We start from the raw sequence: 15,092 nt of genomic DNA, 5'->3' as shown, positions 1-15,092 counted from the left end.
CACTAGACATGACCTAATGTTGAAGCAGGTGCATGGCTGCTCCTTCTGGACATATTAATTTGCCTTTTGAAAGTTTGAATATGCATCAGAAGCTTAAAGGCATAAAATCATAACATCAGCTGTGGCAAAAGCACTTTCAATAACTATCTAGACTTCAGGGGTAATTGTTTTTTGCTTTCCAACATCCTAAGGACAAGTCAAAAGGACATTTGATAGGTTGTTATTAGGCCCTATAGAAAGCAATGAAAACAAGGAATATCATTTGAGAAACACGTATTTGAGTTGAGAGGAATAATTATTTGGAGCAGGCAGGGAAAAGAAGGAGGAACAAACCAGCTGCAGCAGCTGACAACTCTACAGTGCTTCTCTGGAGCAGACACTCACAGTCTGCTGCTCTTAAAAGACAAAGTCCCTGCGCCGACTCAGCCCTCCAGCATGCACACAAGACATTAAAGCATGAAATGCATAAAACAAACACACTGGAAGCAATTCAGCTACCAAGACATTCTGTGAGTTTACACGTTCCACTGGAAATAACATTGCTGCTGTGCAGGGAAAAAAAAGTAGAAACAAGCCCAAAGAAACCTTTTCTTTCATGTCTAGAGTTTACTGCTCACTAAATATTAAGATACTCAAGCATTAGTCATAAAGGAAGGGGCATAATTCAAAGGGATAATGCACATACCCATCCTTAGCAATTCAGCTTTCAAGATTTAGACAGCTGTATAGTACTTGTTGCCACTGCTTACAAGCTCACTGCTATACACAAAGCTAAACTCCCATAATTACAGCTCGTGGCTGGGAAGAGAAATATTACTTCAAACATTTGGCCGCAAGAGCTATGCAAAATATTCTTCTTCTGGATACAGGCGCAGAAAAGTGGGTAACATGTGAAATTCTGTTATGTAATCTGTGAATTTCATTACCCGCGCTCAGGTTCCAGCACGGAGCCTCCCGCTGCAGCAGGCACCGCGCCGATGGGAACAGGAACTCTTTCAGAAGGCGTGTGCTGGCCTCTAGTGACAACCAGGCGGATGCACACCAGGCCCCGGCCCCGGGCAGGCGCTGCGGTGGATCCTCTCCTGTCGGTACCTGTGACCCCTGCGAGGCTCCTAAAACCGTGTCTGCTCAAGTATTTCTGTAATGGCCGTTCCCAAAAGCGCACAACCTTCTCCAGGGCAGTACTGAGATGTATTTTCAGCCTGTTTTCATTCTTGCCCTGTTGTTGGTTGGATACCCGATACACAGATCACTGAACCTAGGACAGTATTTCTGCCAAGGCAAAACCCCCTGAAAATTTTACCCTGCAAATATACCCTTGAAAACGAAACGAGTGTTTCTCCAGGTTTGGGGGTTCCGACATGACCCAAGTCAGGTCCCTAACACACAAGGTTTGGGTTTTATAAAAGCTAGCAAAAAGAAAACGGACACAAAGGTGAATCCAGGCAGGACAGTGCGTGAGTGTGTGTGACTGTCTCCTCTGCTGTGCTATCAGTGTGTGCACATATTTGCACAGGGCCATGAAAATCCTATTTGCTTACTGAAGCAAATAAATAGGTAATATTTTCTCACGCATACAGAACTATTCCAATATTACAGAACTGAGAAAAGCAGGAAGCTGGAATGTTCTGCAGCTTGCTGGCTTTCTCATTCCACTGAGCCCTCAGCTGCACATAACTTTTACAAGGGGAAAAGATCTGCCTGGCAGTCTGTAAGATTGTATTAGAGCTAATGATCCTTTTAGGGGAGAAAAAGAGAAGGTTCATTTGTATGGCCTGAAGCTGTTGTTGTTGGCACTGAAATGGGATCCTGCCGGAGGAGAGCAGCCGGGACAGGAAAGGCAGCTCCTCACTTTATTTTCAGCCTGTGGCTGGAGAAGGATGTAACCAACCCATGCCTTATGCACCACTCCAAGATCTGGAACACATCATCAAGTATCATGCTATTTGATTTTAAGTTTGTTTTCAGGATGGAGGATTGTCCTAAGTACTTATTTTTTCACTCATTTCAAAAAATAATAATTTTAAATAATATCTACATAAAAAAATCACTCAGATTTTCCCCCGAAAGCTCATCTTACAACTGCTCCCTTGACTGTAAACCACTTGTCTGGTGCAGATTAGGAAGTAACTTCTCACAAGTAAGTTAAGAAGAGGAGGGGAATTTCTCAGACACAGAAGTATTAAATACTGAAATATGGCTGGAATATTGAATAAGGAATTCCTCTTCCTTGACTGGACACTGTACAGTGGAAGTCTTTCAGGACTGTATTGTCAGAGATCTTTCAGATTCAAATTCTTATGACACAAATTCTAAACTGTGATCAGCAACACAGTTACAGTGACATATAAGTGGTCACTAGGTTTCCCTCCTGGGCTGGATCATCACTAAAAACTGAACTAAGACTTTTCTTTATTTAAGTCCTTCAGTCAGCCAAAAGACAAGCGATGTTTCTCCTAAAGGCAGCCCAAATGCAGAACCAAAGCCGGGTGTGCCTTTTTACCTTGAGCTCTAAGTCTGGTTACCCATGACTGGTTAGTGAAGGTGAGTAATACTAAATGGCATGCACATATTATCGTAACTCTGCAAGACTTATTTTTGCTGCTCTCCAAGACACAGTAAACTTATGTCTCACAGGTGATATTTCAATTGATTACTGTTGCCATGAATGTTTTATTATCAGTACACACAAACCATTCACCAAGCACGTCACTGACAGGAAGTGTTACACATGGTCAGGGATTGTCCTCTGCAGAGTTGTGAGTTGGAAACTGCGTTGCTGAACTAAAGCACCAGCAAAGGGTTAATGGCACTTCTTCAGCACTGATCAAAACTGCAGACACCAGATGTTTTTAGATTGCTCAACATCAATTTGAGTAACTTACTGTTACAACCAATATAGTTTAAAAACAGTAACAGGAAGGCAGCCCATATTCTTGCAGATAATACCTGGGCATAGTCCATCCTCTAATGGAGCTGGTGGCTGCTCCCAGGGATGGAGCCCTGAGGAGCCACTTGCCCTCAGCCCACCTGGGCCTTGCCTTGCTCCCAGCTACTGGCATAGGTACAGCCCCTGGTGTGCACTCCTACAGTCACCAGTGATTTATAGAACCTGTCAGAATATTCCATGAAAAAAAACCCTACTAAAATAAGAAAACAAACCAGGAGCAAAGCCCACCTGCAGTGTGAATGATGCCTATCCTGGTCTTCATAATATTCTTACAAATATTCTGGCTTACTTTTTAGAATAGATGCATCCACAAAATCTTAAGTCCAGAGAAACTGTCACTTGACAATTTGGAACGCTAAGAAAATTCAGCCCAGTAACCTGGGTGTCTGTACAACATGACTGATCCGTGTTTCCAGTTGCATTCACCTGGAGCACTTCTGCTTAATAGTCAAGAGAACTCTGGAAGGAAAATAATTGTTGAAGGTTCAGCTTGGCCTAAAGTACCAGATCCAGAACACAAGGTAAATGCCTGCCCTAATCCTGATTCCATTTCAATTCAGATCACTGTATTGGTGAAGTTAGAAGAAAGTTTAAGGAATGCTTGAGTATCAGTTAATTTTACTTCTCTGTCATTCTAAAATGTATTTTTATGCTATTCTTACATTTCTAAATAGCATCCAGCTTCTGTATATTTCAAGCATCTGCACTAAGGTACCAACACACGCAGATGGTTTTTGCTATTCCAAGTACACAGCTGCTTCTCCATACGGAGCTGGGATAGTTGTGAATACACAGATTAGGAATTTGACCCACACACAAAAGCCAATCTCAACCTGTTTGCATTTCTAGGCAAATATGAAAGTTGATAACCTTTGCTATTTGCTCAACCAAAAAAAAAAAAAAGGAACTTTCAAGTGGTATTTTTAGGAAAAATACCATCCAGGTAACATAGAATGTAATTTTACTAAATATTAAAAAGACAAAGAAGAATGTTGACTTTATCATGAAACACTGCCAGAGATGTAGGCAGTGAAATACAGAGCTAAGAGATGCAACTGTAGCAAGATCTCTTGCTGTATTCCTCTTGAAGCTCTAGAGGTGTAAACTCTGCCCTACTAACACAATCAATTCTTACTCAATCTGAGTATTTTTAATGAACCAAAGATTGAGTTTCTATAGTGACAGACCAAATGATATGACTAGTGTACTTTGGTTTCAACTGTCATAAATGTTTTTCATTATCAGTTACACCCAAAGAAGTTCAAGGTCCACAGACAATCCACAGCATCCTGCTGCAGTAAAGTCCTGCCCTGAATGTTAATCACTTTGGCCTGGCAGATGCCTGTTCTCAGAAGAACCAAGTACAACAGCTTCATTCTTTGCCTTAATATCCCAGGTTAGCTGTTCTCACAAACCTGAGGATGCTTCCAGTATACAGTTTAATGCCTCCAAAGCTTAGTATCTCACCAATTTCCTTGCCCCGAGGCTGAATAGCAGCTGTGCTCACCAGTACAAGCAATATGTGTTCATTGTGCTACCTGATATTAATAATACACTAAAGTACTGGCAGTGCAATGGAAACTTGTTCTGCTCTAACTTGGGCTTCCAGGAGGGCTGGAAGGTCATTATGCTGGAAGCTTGATCTCACCTCCTACTGCTCTGTGGCCCTCAGTGGCTCATACATGAACTAAAGTGTGCAGTGAGGATTTTAAATACTCCTGTTCCTATTACTTTATCTATAGACAAAGCAATAATCTTTCTGCTTAATTTCAACTGCACTGAAAGCCAGAGCTCATCTGATAACAGTTTTCTGATACTAAATGAATGCATATTCAGTTCAAGCTAACTACAGCATTCACCTTCCAATTACAGTTTGAATACTGGCTTGTGCCTGCTAGAAAATGAATTAAAGTGGTAGATACAGATGCCTCCATTCTAGTTATTTATACACTGTCCTAGGCTATCCTGAGGCCCAAACTGTTTCTTACTCAACAGAAATATATTCTTAATTGCACATATAAATATTTTAAGTCTCTTGTCATATACAGTGAACTCTCATTTTAATTTCATACACCGCAGATGGGTGTAAGAATCAGCTTGCTTGTTCAAAAGGACTATAAAGGGTATGGCTGCAGGTACACTGTTATAAATGATTCAACAGTTTATGTGTGCTTTATCTGTTTTTCCAAATGATAACAAAGCAAGCCAAACTACCTGGGGAACTCTTCTCAAACACAGAGAACAGCTGAAAACCCCGGTACTTCATATGGAGTGTGGGGGCAATAGACTGTGTGCCGCTTGTGCTGACACCGGTTGCATTGTGTGTCAACAGAGGTGGGGTTTCTAACTATTGTGCTTCCTCTTTGAAACACAGTATAAAGGTTTACAGAGCACACACTGCTCTTCACTGCAGCTGTTCTGTGCGGACTGAGCTGTTCCAATTTAGAAGACGAAGAACCCCAATGGCGTTCTCTACCAGAAGCTCCCAGAGGGGTACTAGCAGCCGCTTTCACCCCCCAGCACCCAGCATCAGCGGGTTGACCTCCCGGCAAACAACCATCCAAAGGATTCAGGCACCCAGTGTCTATGGGGGGGCTGGCGGCTATGGCACCCGCGTATCCAGCAGCACCAGCTACGGGCAAGGTTTCGGGAGCAACTTCCAGCTGAATATTAGTGACAATGATGTGCTGCTCACTGGCAATGAGAAATCAACAATGCAAAACCTAAATGAGCGTTTGGCTTCGTACCTGGAAAAGGTGCGCTCGCTAGAAAGGGCGAACTCCCAGATTGAAAAGCAGATCAAGGAGTGGTATGAGAAGAACACCACAGACATAAGGCATGACTATAGCTCATACTTCAAAACCATTGAAGACCTCCAGAATAAGGTAAGATATCACACAGCCACCTCTAAATCCATGAATTGCAATTATTAGGGAGATAAATAACAATCTGCTAACATACTAGAGAATGTATGTTCCCAAACTGCAGCTCTCTCAACTATGAAAAACAAATGCTTTACTTTGCTCAGATACAAATTAGTGTCAGATTTTACATAATCTATAATATCAGATACATGCCAGCAGATGTGAGCAATCACATAGAGGAAAAATCTTTGAACTGAAATGAACTAATTCTATCTGCCTTATGGGATTTACATATTTAAATCTAGTTTAGCATCTGTCAATTCCAAAGTGGGTTTTTTTAGAAAACAATGCCAAAGGCTCAGAAAAAAGGAGAGCTCACTACTTGAAATAGTGAATTCCTGATATAAACAATAAAATACCCCCACAGAAGTCAGACTGTGATTCCAGTGATCAGACTTTGTCAGACAGTGTTTCCAATGAACTTCCTTAAATCTTCCCCTTGCACCTTTCATCAGTTCCTTTTCCTATCCTTTGAAGGCAGATTCCTTCCAAAAACCAGTTCACCCCAACCATTTTTTATACCTATTTACAACAGGATAATTTGTCTTTTAGAGAACACTAATTCCTTCTATGTACTTCAGAGGGAACTCAGCTTAAACCTGGAAGACTAACAGCTAAAGTTAAGCCAGATGAAGCCCAAATGCAGTATTTATTTCCAGAAATGGATCAAGTGTGCATTTATGTGCAAAGATTCATCACTTTTCAACCATTCCTTTCCAGATTGGTGCCGCACAATTGGAAAATGCAAGGCTTGTTCTGGAGATTGACAATGCCAAACTGGCTGCTGATGATTTTAGACTCAAGTAAGTTCCATGATCATTTCATAAATTCTTTCATGCTTCTCTTTCTCATGAAAAAGAAGAAAACTTACAGTGAAGGGTGCAGTAGCTACTGATTCACTTACACCAACAGCTGTATTTTCATGCTGACAAAACAAGCCTTATTTTACAGGTATGAGAATGAACTCCTGCTCAGGCAAAGCGTCGAGAGTGACATTAACGGACTGCTACGAGTCCGTGATGACTTAACTTTGACAATATCTGACTTGGAGTCCCAGATTGAAAGGATGAATGAAGAACTGATTTTCCTTAAGAAGAACCATGAGGAGGTAAGAGCAGCTGAACACTGTCAGGGAGACATCTGTTTTAAGTGCATAAATAAGGTCAGACTCACTAGGAACAGGAAAATCTTCCCAGTTAATCTGAAAGAATATTACACTTATGGTGGGATTCAGCTTCAGATTAGCACATCAAAATGTAGGTACCTATTCAGATAGTATCTTTGTGAATGGACCTATGGCTTTATTCTAATCAGCTTCCAAAATTCAGATAGAAAGTTCCCTGTGGCTGATGCTAATACAACCCTCCTTGTTGCAGGATGTTGACAGACTGCGCAAACAAGTGGGGGGCTCAGTTAATGTAGAGGTGGACGCTGCTCCAGGCATAGATCTCGCAACAATGATGGAAAATATGAGAAAGCAATATGAAGAAATGGCAGAAAAGAACCGTCAAGAAGCCAAAGAACGGTTTGAAAAGCAGGTAAGGTCGATTACCTAAACATCAGTAAGAGCCCCTGCCATGTCTAGGTGTGGTTTGCAGTTCCTCTGGTTTTGCATTTCAGACAGAAGAACTGAACCAGGAAGTAGCAATCAACTTTGAACAGCTGCAAGCCCAGAGGAGAGAGGTCACCGATCGGAGACAGATCTTCCAGGGGCTGGAGCTGGAATTACAGTCCCAGCTTAACATGGTAAATGACAGAGTTTACTTGAAATAAGTACTGTGTTTAGTAGACTGCTACATGGGTAAACAGAGAAACCAAGAGGCTTTTCAATCCAAATGTTAACACAAAAATGTATCCTCTTGAATAATACATCTCTGTTCTCTTCCTCCACTGTAGAAAAAGGCTTTAGAAGACACTCTGGCTGAAACTGAAGCACGTTACAGTTATCAGCTAGCCCAAATACAAGAAACAGTTGCCAATTTAGAGGCCCAACTGAGGCAGCTCCGAGCTGACATGGAGGGGCAGAATAACGAGTACAGTGTATTGCTGGACATCAAGACTCGCTTGGAAATGGAGATCGCCACATACCGCCGGCTGCTGGAAGGAGAGGACATCGGGTGAGGAAACACTGGCATGTTGCTTATCACTTTAGGTTCATGCGACAACAAAGAACATTGCAAACACTGTCTGTAGTCCCGGACAGTGGAAGTGTGAATCCTGCCTGGATTCTGCCTGTTCAGCTGTTCTGGGCATATCTGCATGAGCTGGAGTCACAGCACTGCAGAAACGAGCCTGCACATTAAGTTCACCTATAGTTTATACTTAAACTTAGCAAGTTTAACAGAGAAAACTCATTTAAACACCTGGTTAAATGTCTTGATGAAAGGACATTACCTGTCCTGATCAAACACACAGGATGGGTACAAGGAGGTTTCTGCAGTATGTTAGGTGCCATCTATTTATATTCTTTAATTTACTATTTGAACAGACGTTTCCAAGTGGATGTATCTACAGCAGAGGCTGAGAAAGGTATGTTACACCAACTTCCTTATCTTTTAATCGCTGCCTGTTGAAATGTTATGGAACTAAGTAGCCTGATATAAAACAAGACGGTTTCAGAGCAAACAATCAACCAGTGGAATCAGTGAAATCAACCATGAACTGATAAACTACAGGGATTACAGAAATCCAGGTTAACAGCAAACATATCCATTCCAGGGTAAGGCAATTCCTAGTTTTTAGGCCTATAGCTCTGTGCTAAACAGAAGCAAAACTATCAGGAGGGATAGAGAGATACTCAACACAGTGTCCACTATAATATTTTGGGTTACACAGAGGATGCTCAGAGGAGAGCATTCATGTTGTATGTACCTCAGAAGGTGACTTTCCTGTAGCTGTGCACTGAAAAGGTGCCTTTATCTATTTTCTCATTGCTGGGATTACTACAGCAATGTTATTCTGTGTCAATGGAGATTGCATTGCATTAATTCTCTGTTCAAATTCATTACCAGAATCAAGTAAAATTAAGAAGATCAAGACAATTGTTGAAGAGGTGGTTGATGGCAAGGTGGTCTCCTCTCAGGTCAAGGAGTTCGAAGAGAAAATGTAAATGGCATCAGCAGAAAGGAGATGGCCTTGGAACTTGGCGGAGCTGATATCAAAACTGAAAGACAGACCTTTATAAAGAATCCAATGCAATTCTCCCTAAAAACCAGAAGGGTTGAAAAGCCAAACTATCACATCTCAATTTCTTTTTTGTGTGTGTGTTAATAAAAATCAGTAAGTTACAAAGTACAAGATTTTGGGTTTACTTACATAGTGACTAAATACATTGATAAAAACAAATCAGCGTGTTCTCAACGTGTAGGTGTTTCTAAGAAAGAGAAAAACTGAGGCATTAGGTTTTTAGTTACATTTAAAAATCTGCTCAGTAAAAACTAGAAAGTCAAATGCCTTCTAGCAGGGGTTTACCAGAGCTTTTCAAATCATCTAAATGGACCTCACAAAACTACCAACACACCACTCACTGGTGGAGTTTCAAAGCACCAAAGCCGGTGACAGTCACGAGATGAAGACATGGGACAGAATCTACTGCTGTGCTCAGCAGACAGGAGACCGTCACAGGCTCGGCTCTAAGCACAAGGAGAACTTTTCCCTTGTGTTTTCACACAGTTCACTTCATCAACTGGTGCCTTGAGTTTTCTCACACTTTCAACATGTTGATAAATGAGAAGTTTTTAGAAGAGAGCTGCTGTTTCTGAAACCTTGATGGACACCCCCTCAAAACAAAATGAATTTACCAGACAGAGCTGATACACTAAGATGCTAGTTTAACTGCAACCCAAAGTTTAGCAATCTCGTTTTTTCTTATGTACCAGCACATGTAGATTTGTTTTTAAAAATGCATTCAAATGTTGATTCAGTGCACTTTTTCTGTACTTGAACTACCATTCAGATGTAATGCAGCTTCACTTCAGTAAAAATTGATTTTTAAATAACCACAAAGTGTCAATTTGCATTTCTTAATACATTAAAATGAATAAAGAAATTGAAGAAGCCCATCTATTGTTTTTCACTCTCTGTGAATGTTCATATCCCCAGGGGCTAGAGCAAGCACAGGTATTTTACCAGTAAGACTGTATTTTGTCTTCCAGTTCAGCAGTGAAAGGACCTCGGTTCAGCCTTCCCACCACACCTGCATGTCCCTATCCACTGCAGGCAGGGTCCTGATGCCTCACCCAGCTCCTCACTCCAAGGACTCCACACTTTCCTCTTGACAACATAAACACTAAAACCTCTTTCCTTTGAAATCTCACCTGCCCAGTGTGTTATTTACTGTACAGAAACACCTGCCAAAGGAAATAATGCTTTGCTTTCACTCTCATGAGTCACTGATACTGGGCTATCAATTTACTTCTACATAAATGCTTTACTTAAACCTTTGATCTACTGCTCATAATGCATTTCTGCCCAAAAAAGCACCCATGCTCTGGATGGAGATGAACTGAAATGGAAACAGCTCAGCTAACAAATGCATTGATATAATTAAGCCAGGACAACAAAAAAGCAATTCTCTGTTTACCAAAATAACTGCAAACAAAAGGTATATTGGTTCTGAAAGGTTTCCATGCCTAAACCCTCACCCAGAAGAGCTGTATTTGAGTTTTAGATTTATATTATAAAAAGCACAAAATAGAGAAACAATTTGCCTGAGTTTGGGATCACGACAAACTATTCAGAAGGAACAATGGGAAGTTACCAGCTCAGAAGTGTGAACTGTTGGTACAGGCTCTGCATATTACACAGAGACATTTCCATGATGAAAGTTTTACTGCAGAAAACACAAATTAACTTGGGTATAATCAGGTCTATTTTTGTTTTCATATTAATTATCAACCTGCAGACCACATGCCTTATCACACACTTTTGCTCATTACTTTTCTTCCTTCTTATCAAACATTCAGAGAGCACCAATGTGGCAGAGATTTATGCCAGAAATGTATTATGACTAGAAAAGCATTTCTGACATGCACAATGGCAAGGATATGAAAGGGATCACACCACTGGCTTAAGCTTACTCCTGGAATAATAGCCCCAAACCAAGAAAGCAATGAATACATAATGCCAAAGACATTACTTAGGAAGGCTTTAAATGCGAAAATTTTACCCTCCATTGCACATGGCAAGACATGATTTTGATATCTTTGCTCTCCTCCACCCATTTCCCCTCACACAGCAAACACCTGGAGGCCATCAGACTTCCACTCCCATTGGCAATTTAGCATGTCACGTATCATTTAGTTTTGTCAGGACACATTAAACTGACTTCCCCTCCAAGTGAGGAGGGGGAGAGAGAAAGAATTCAAGCTCTTCTAAAAGGCGGGGACTACTCCTGAAACACCCACTGCCCTCCTGTATAAAGGTCCAAGTGTTCTCCAATGTGCCTTGCTCCACACTGCGCGCTTCACCCAGCAGAGCAGAGCACCTCAAGCATCATGGCCCTTTCCACGCGCACATCCCGGCAGTTCTCTTCTCGGAGTGGACTTGGCGGGGGATCTCTGCGAATCTCTGGTTCTAGTGGTGGAGCAGGCTTCGGTGGCAGTGGGCTTGGGTTTGGCGGTGGAGCTGGTGGAGGTTTTGGTGCTGCTTCTATGCTTGGCTCAGGCTCTGGCTTCGGTGGGGGGTTTGCGAGTAGCTCAGGTGGAGGCTTTGGGAGCAGCTTAAGCAGCGGCTTTGGTGGAGGCTTTGGTAGTGGTTTAGGTGGTAGCTATGCCAGTGCTTTTGGTGGGGCATTAGGAAGTGGCTTTGGTAGTGGCTCAGGATCTGGTTTTGGAGGGGGGTTTGGTGGTGCTGGTGCTGGAGATGGTGGCCTTCTGTCTGGCTCAAAGAAAGAAACGATGCAGAACCTCAATGACCGCCTGGCTGCTTATTTGGACAAAGTACGATCTCTGGAGGACTCCAATACTGAGTTGGAGCGCAAAATCCGCGAGTGGTATGAGAAGAGTGGCCCTGGCACTGGTATCCCTGGATCTGGGAATGATTACAGTAAATATTACCCTACCATTGAAGATCTCCGAAACAAGGTAGCAAAGCCATGTGCTTAACGTATCTTTACATTTGTAATTCAACTAATAATAGTTTGGATAGACATAACAAATTCCTTTCAGAAGCCAAGAGGAAATTTATTCTACGGTACCAAATTTGTAATCATCTCTATCATAATGCAGGGGTATTGTGCAGAAGGAGAAGGCAGTGATGGAATCCAGGTGTACAAACTCTTGTAGATCCCAAAGTCTAAACGTGTTTAGGATGGCAGTTGTGTAAAGAGCTACCCTGAGCTGCAAAGCCATTGGGCTAGAGAAGCATTCCCTGAACATTCTTTGTATTCCAGATCATTAATGCAACTATTGACAATGCAAGAATCATTCTGCAGGTCGATAATGCCAGACTGGCTGCTGATGATTTCAGACTCAAGTAAGCATGTCTTAATATTACAAAAACTTACTAATATTTTAAGGAAATCATTATTTTGTATTTAGAAATCTTTTTCCCTTGCGGAATACTTTCACATAACTCTTAAACAATATTGTAATAATTACTTGTATTAAGATTTCATATTAAAAGCTATAGAAGTAAATAGCAATACTTTGCATTTGACCTCGCTAACCACATAAAAAGTCATATTTAATTGCTGTGCTTCCAGGTATGAAAACGAGGTGGCTTTTCGCCAGAGTGTGGAAGCCGACATCAATGGTCTGCGCAGAGTTCTTGATGAGCTGACCTTGACAAGAGCCGATCTGGAGATGCAGATTGAAAGCCTGAATGAAGAACTGGCTTACCTCAAGAAGAATCATGAAGAGGTACTTTCTTTTTCTTTGTGATTGTAACAAGCCAGATGGAATTGTGAAATAGCAAATTATTCCCTTATTTATGCCAGTGGGAATACCCTGGTTTTGTTATTTGTTTTGTTTGCTGCTCTTTTGGTGTTTACTAAGTCAAAGAGTGCAAGAAATACACACACAACCTTCAGAATCTTGTTGAAACAGAATTATATCACATATATCTCTTTAAATATATTTTTGGTAGAACTATTATCTTACTAGCATAAACTTTTTGTTATTTTTAATCTCTCCAGGAGCTCCAGGGCATCCAAAGCAGTGCATTTGGCCAAGTCAGCGTTGAAATGGATGCTGCTCCAGGAACTGACCTGACCAAGCTTTTGAATGACATGCGGGGACAGTATGAAGTCATCGCAGAGCAAAATCGTAAAGAGGCTGAAGCATGGTTCAATGAAAAAGTAACCACCAGAGATAGCAAATCCAGTGAAATGCATGTCCAAATGAGCTAAAGATTTGAAACAGTAAAAATACACTATTCTTCCTTGTCATTTCAGAGCGGGGAGCTGAAAAGGGAAATCTCCACCAACACTGAGCAGCTTCAGTCAGGAAAGAGTGAGATCACAGATCTAAAACGGACTCTCCAGAGCTTGGAAATTGAATTACAATCTCAGCTTGCCATGGTATGTTCTAAGGAAGCTGCTAGCTAGAGAGAGTACATGTTCCATCTTCAAAGGTGTCAGATCTTACACTGCTCTATAGGATTTAAGATTTGTATTTATTTCCTATTAAAGCCTGTATTCTTTAGTTCCTAAATAGCAGTAGTATCTGTAATTGGATTGCAAGTAGCATGCTATAAAGCAGATGAACTTTTATGTCCATATTCAGTGAAGCAGCAAAGGCAAGTTTTCAAATTGGTATTTCAAGGAAAAAAAAGACACAAAAAAAGTAATGAGGCTGTGTTGCTCCCATTAAACTACTGCAATTGCTTTTGTCTTTGTAAAGAATTTGTTTTCCTCAAAGATTATTTAATGTCCTCCTACACAGAAAAAATCCCTTGAAGACACTTTAGCAGAAACAGAAGGAGGTTACTGTGCCCAGCTTTCACAAATGCAGCTTCAGATTGGGAACCTGGAGTCTCAGTTGTTCCAGGTCCGGGCTGATATGGAGCGCCAGAATGCAGAGTATCAACAACTCCTGGACATCAAGAGTCGCCTGGAAATGGAGATTGAAACCTATCGCCGCTTGCTGGATGGCGAGTTTGTGTAAGTAACTCCTTTACATTAAATCATAGAAACATAGAATTGGGTTGGAAGGGACCTTCAAAGGTCATCTAGACCAACTCCTTACAGATGCCATTTATCCATTATATTTCCTGCAGCAATATCCTTTCAGGACAAAAAAAGTAAACCCAGGGGGCACATTCGCCAAAAGACAGTAAAGCACATCCACTGCTTCTGAAATGACACAGATGCCCTCTGACTGGGGAGAATGAACCATTCTGCTCAGTATTTGAAATAACCCACCAGTGCCAACGTGTAAATCTCTCCTGACCTGACAAACCTTCTGCAGTATTGTGTGTCTCTGTTTCACTTTCAGGAACTCAGGACAGGGAGTGACATTTGAAAGCTCATCCTTGACAGGGTGCAAATCTCAAACTCAATCACTGGATTCTTCTCAGGGTAGGTAGAACTTGACTAAATTAAACTGTTTCTAAAGTCATTCAAATAAATAAAATAATACATCCTATTCTGTTTAACTATATCAGAGAGTTTGTGGTAACAAGAAGCCACTTTGAAAGAGAAAGGCTGTAACTATTCACGTTATGCATGCTGCTCTGGTTTAGCATCTTTCACACTTTGAGAAATGCTTGTTTTATTTTGTTTATGATGTTTAGATCCTACCAAAACTAGAAAGATCAAGACAATTGTCGAAGAGGTGGTAGATGGAAAAGTTGTTGCATCCCATGTTAAGGAAGTTGAAGAGAAGGTATAAGGCACAATCTGCTACTGCAAAAGATCCAGTCACTCCACGACTTTGCAAAGACAAAATGGATAAATGATTTTGTTCTTATGTATGAAGTGATAAAAAATAGTTGGCTTTTTACTAAGATTCCTTCACATAACACAATGCCTGCAGCACTTTCATTCTTAGCCACCATGCAATGTATTTTCTGCTTCAGCCTATTGGTGTGACCTGTTGTATTTTCACAGTGCTCTTAAAATATATCCTCAATTCTTTGCTCAATAACTGGACATATGGAGCAGACATCAGACATTTAATGAGATGGGCTTTTTAATCATTTTTACCAATTAATATACAAAATAATTTTGCTATTCTAACCTCATTTTCCATATTTCTTGACTAATAAAAAGGACGCAA

The 15,092-nt window shown here is 41.0% G+C and overlaps 2 protein-coding genes across 2 annotated transcripts; both read left to right on the top strand.

The window, feature by feature from the left end:
* The first annotated feature begins 3,153 nt into the window (after window positions 1–3,153).
* LOC133217056 (keratin, type I cytoskeletal 20-like) lies at window positions 3,154–9,414 on the top strand. Its single transcript, XM_061362186.1, has 8 exons — window positions 3,154–5,835; window positions 6,595–6,677; window positions 6,826–6,982; window positions 7,251–7,412; window positions 7,495–7,620; window positions 7,771–7,991; window positions 8,363–8,403; window positions 8,886–9,414. Exons 1-8 carry the CDS (start codon window positions 5,413–5,415, stop codon window positions 8,981–8,983), a joined length of 1,311 nt encoding a protein of 436 aa, XP_061218170.1. The 5' UTR covers window positions 3,154–5,412; the 3' UTR covers window positions 8,984–9,414.
* Window positions 9,415–11,056: 1,642 nt separating this feature from the next.
* On the top strand, window positions 11,057–15,092 carry LOC133217055 (keratin, type I cytoskeletal 12-like). Its single transcript, XM_061362184.1, has 8 exons — window positions 11,057–11,957; window positions 12,266–12,348; window positions 12,578–12,734; window positions 13,010–13,171; window positions 13,268–13,393; window positions 13,758–13,975; window positions 14,310–14,392; window positions 14,608–15,092. The coding sequence occupies exons 1-8, from the start codon at window positions 11,313–11,315 to the stop codon at window positions 14,703–14,705; spliced, it is 1,572 nt and encodes a 523-aa protein (XP_061218168.1). The 5' UTR covers window positions 11,057–11,312; the 3' UTR covers window positions 14,706–15,092.

The sequence above is a fragment of the Neopsephotus bourkii genome, unplaced genomic scaffold (genome assembly GCF_033783945.1).
Source record: "Neopsephotus bourkii isolate Nb327-2 ecotype Australia unplaced genomic scaffold, CSIRO-AGI_Nbou_v1 NB_1090, whole genome shotgun sequence".
In the NCBI taxonomy this organism is placed as follows: domain Eukaryota; kingdom Metazoa; phylum Chordata; class Aves; order Psittaciformes; family Psittacidae; genus Neopsephotus; species Neopsephotus bourkii.
This window is presented reverse-complemented; position numbering and strand designations above follow the sequence as displayed.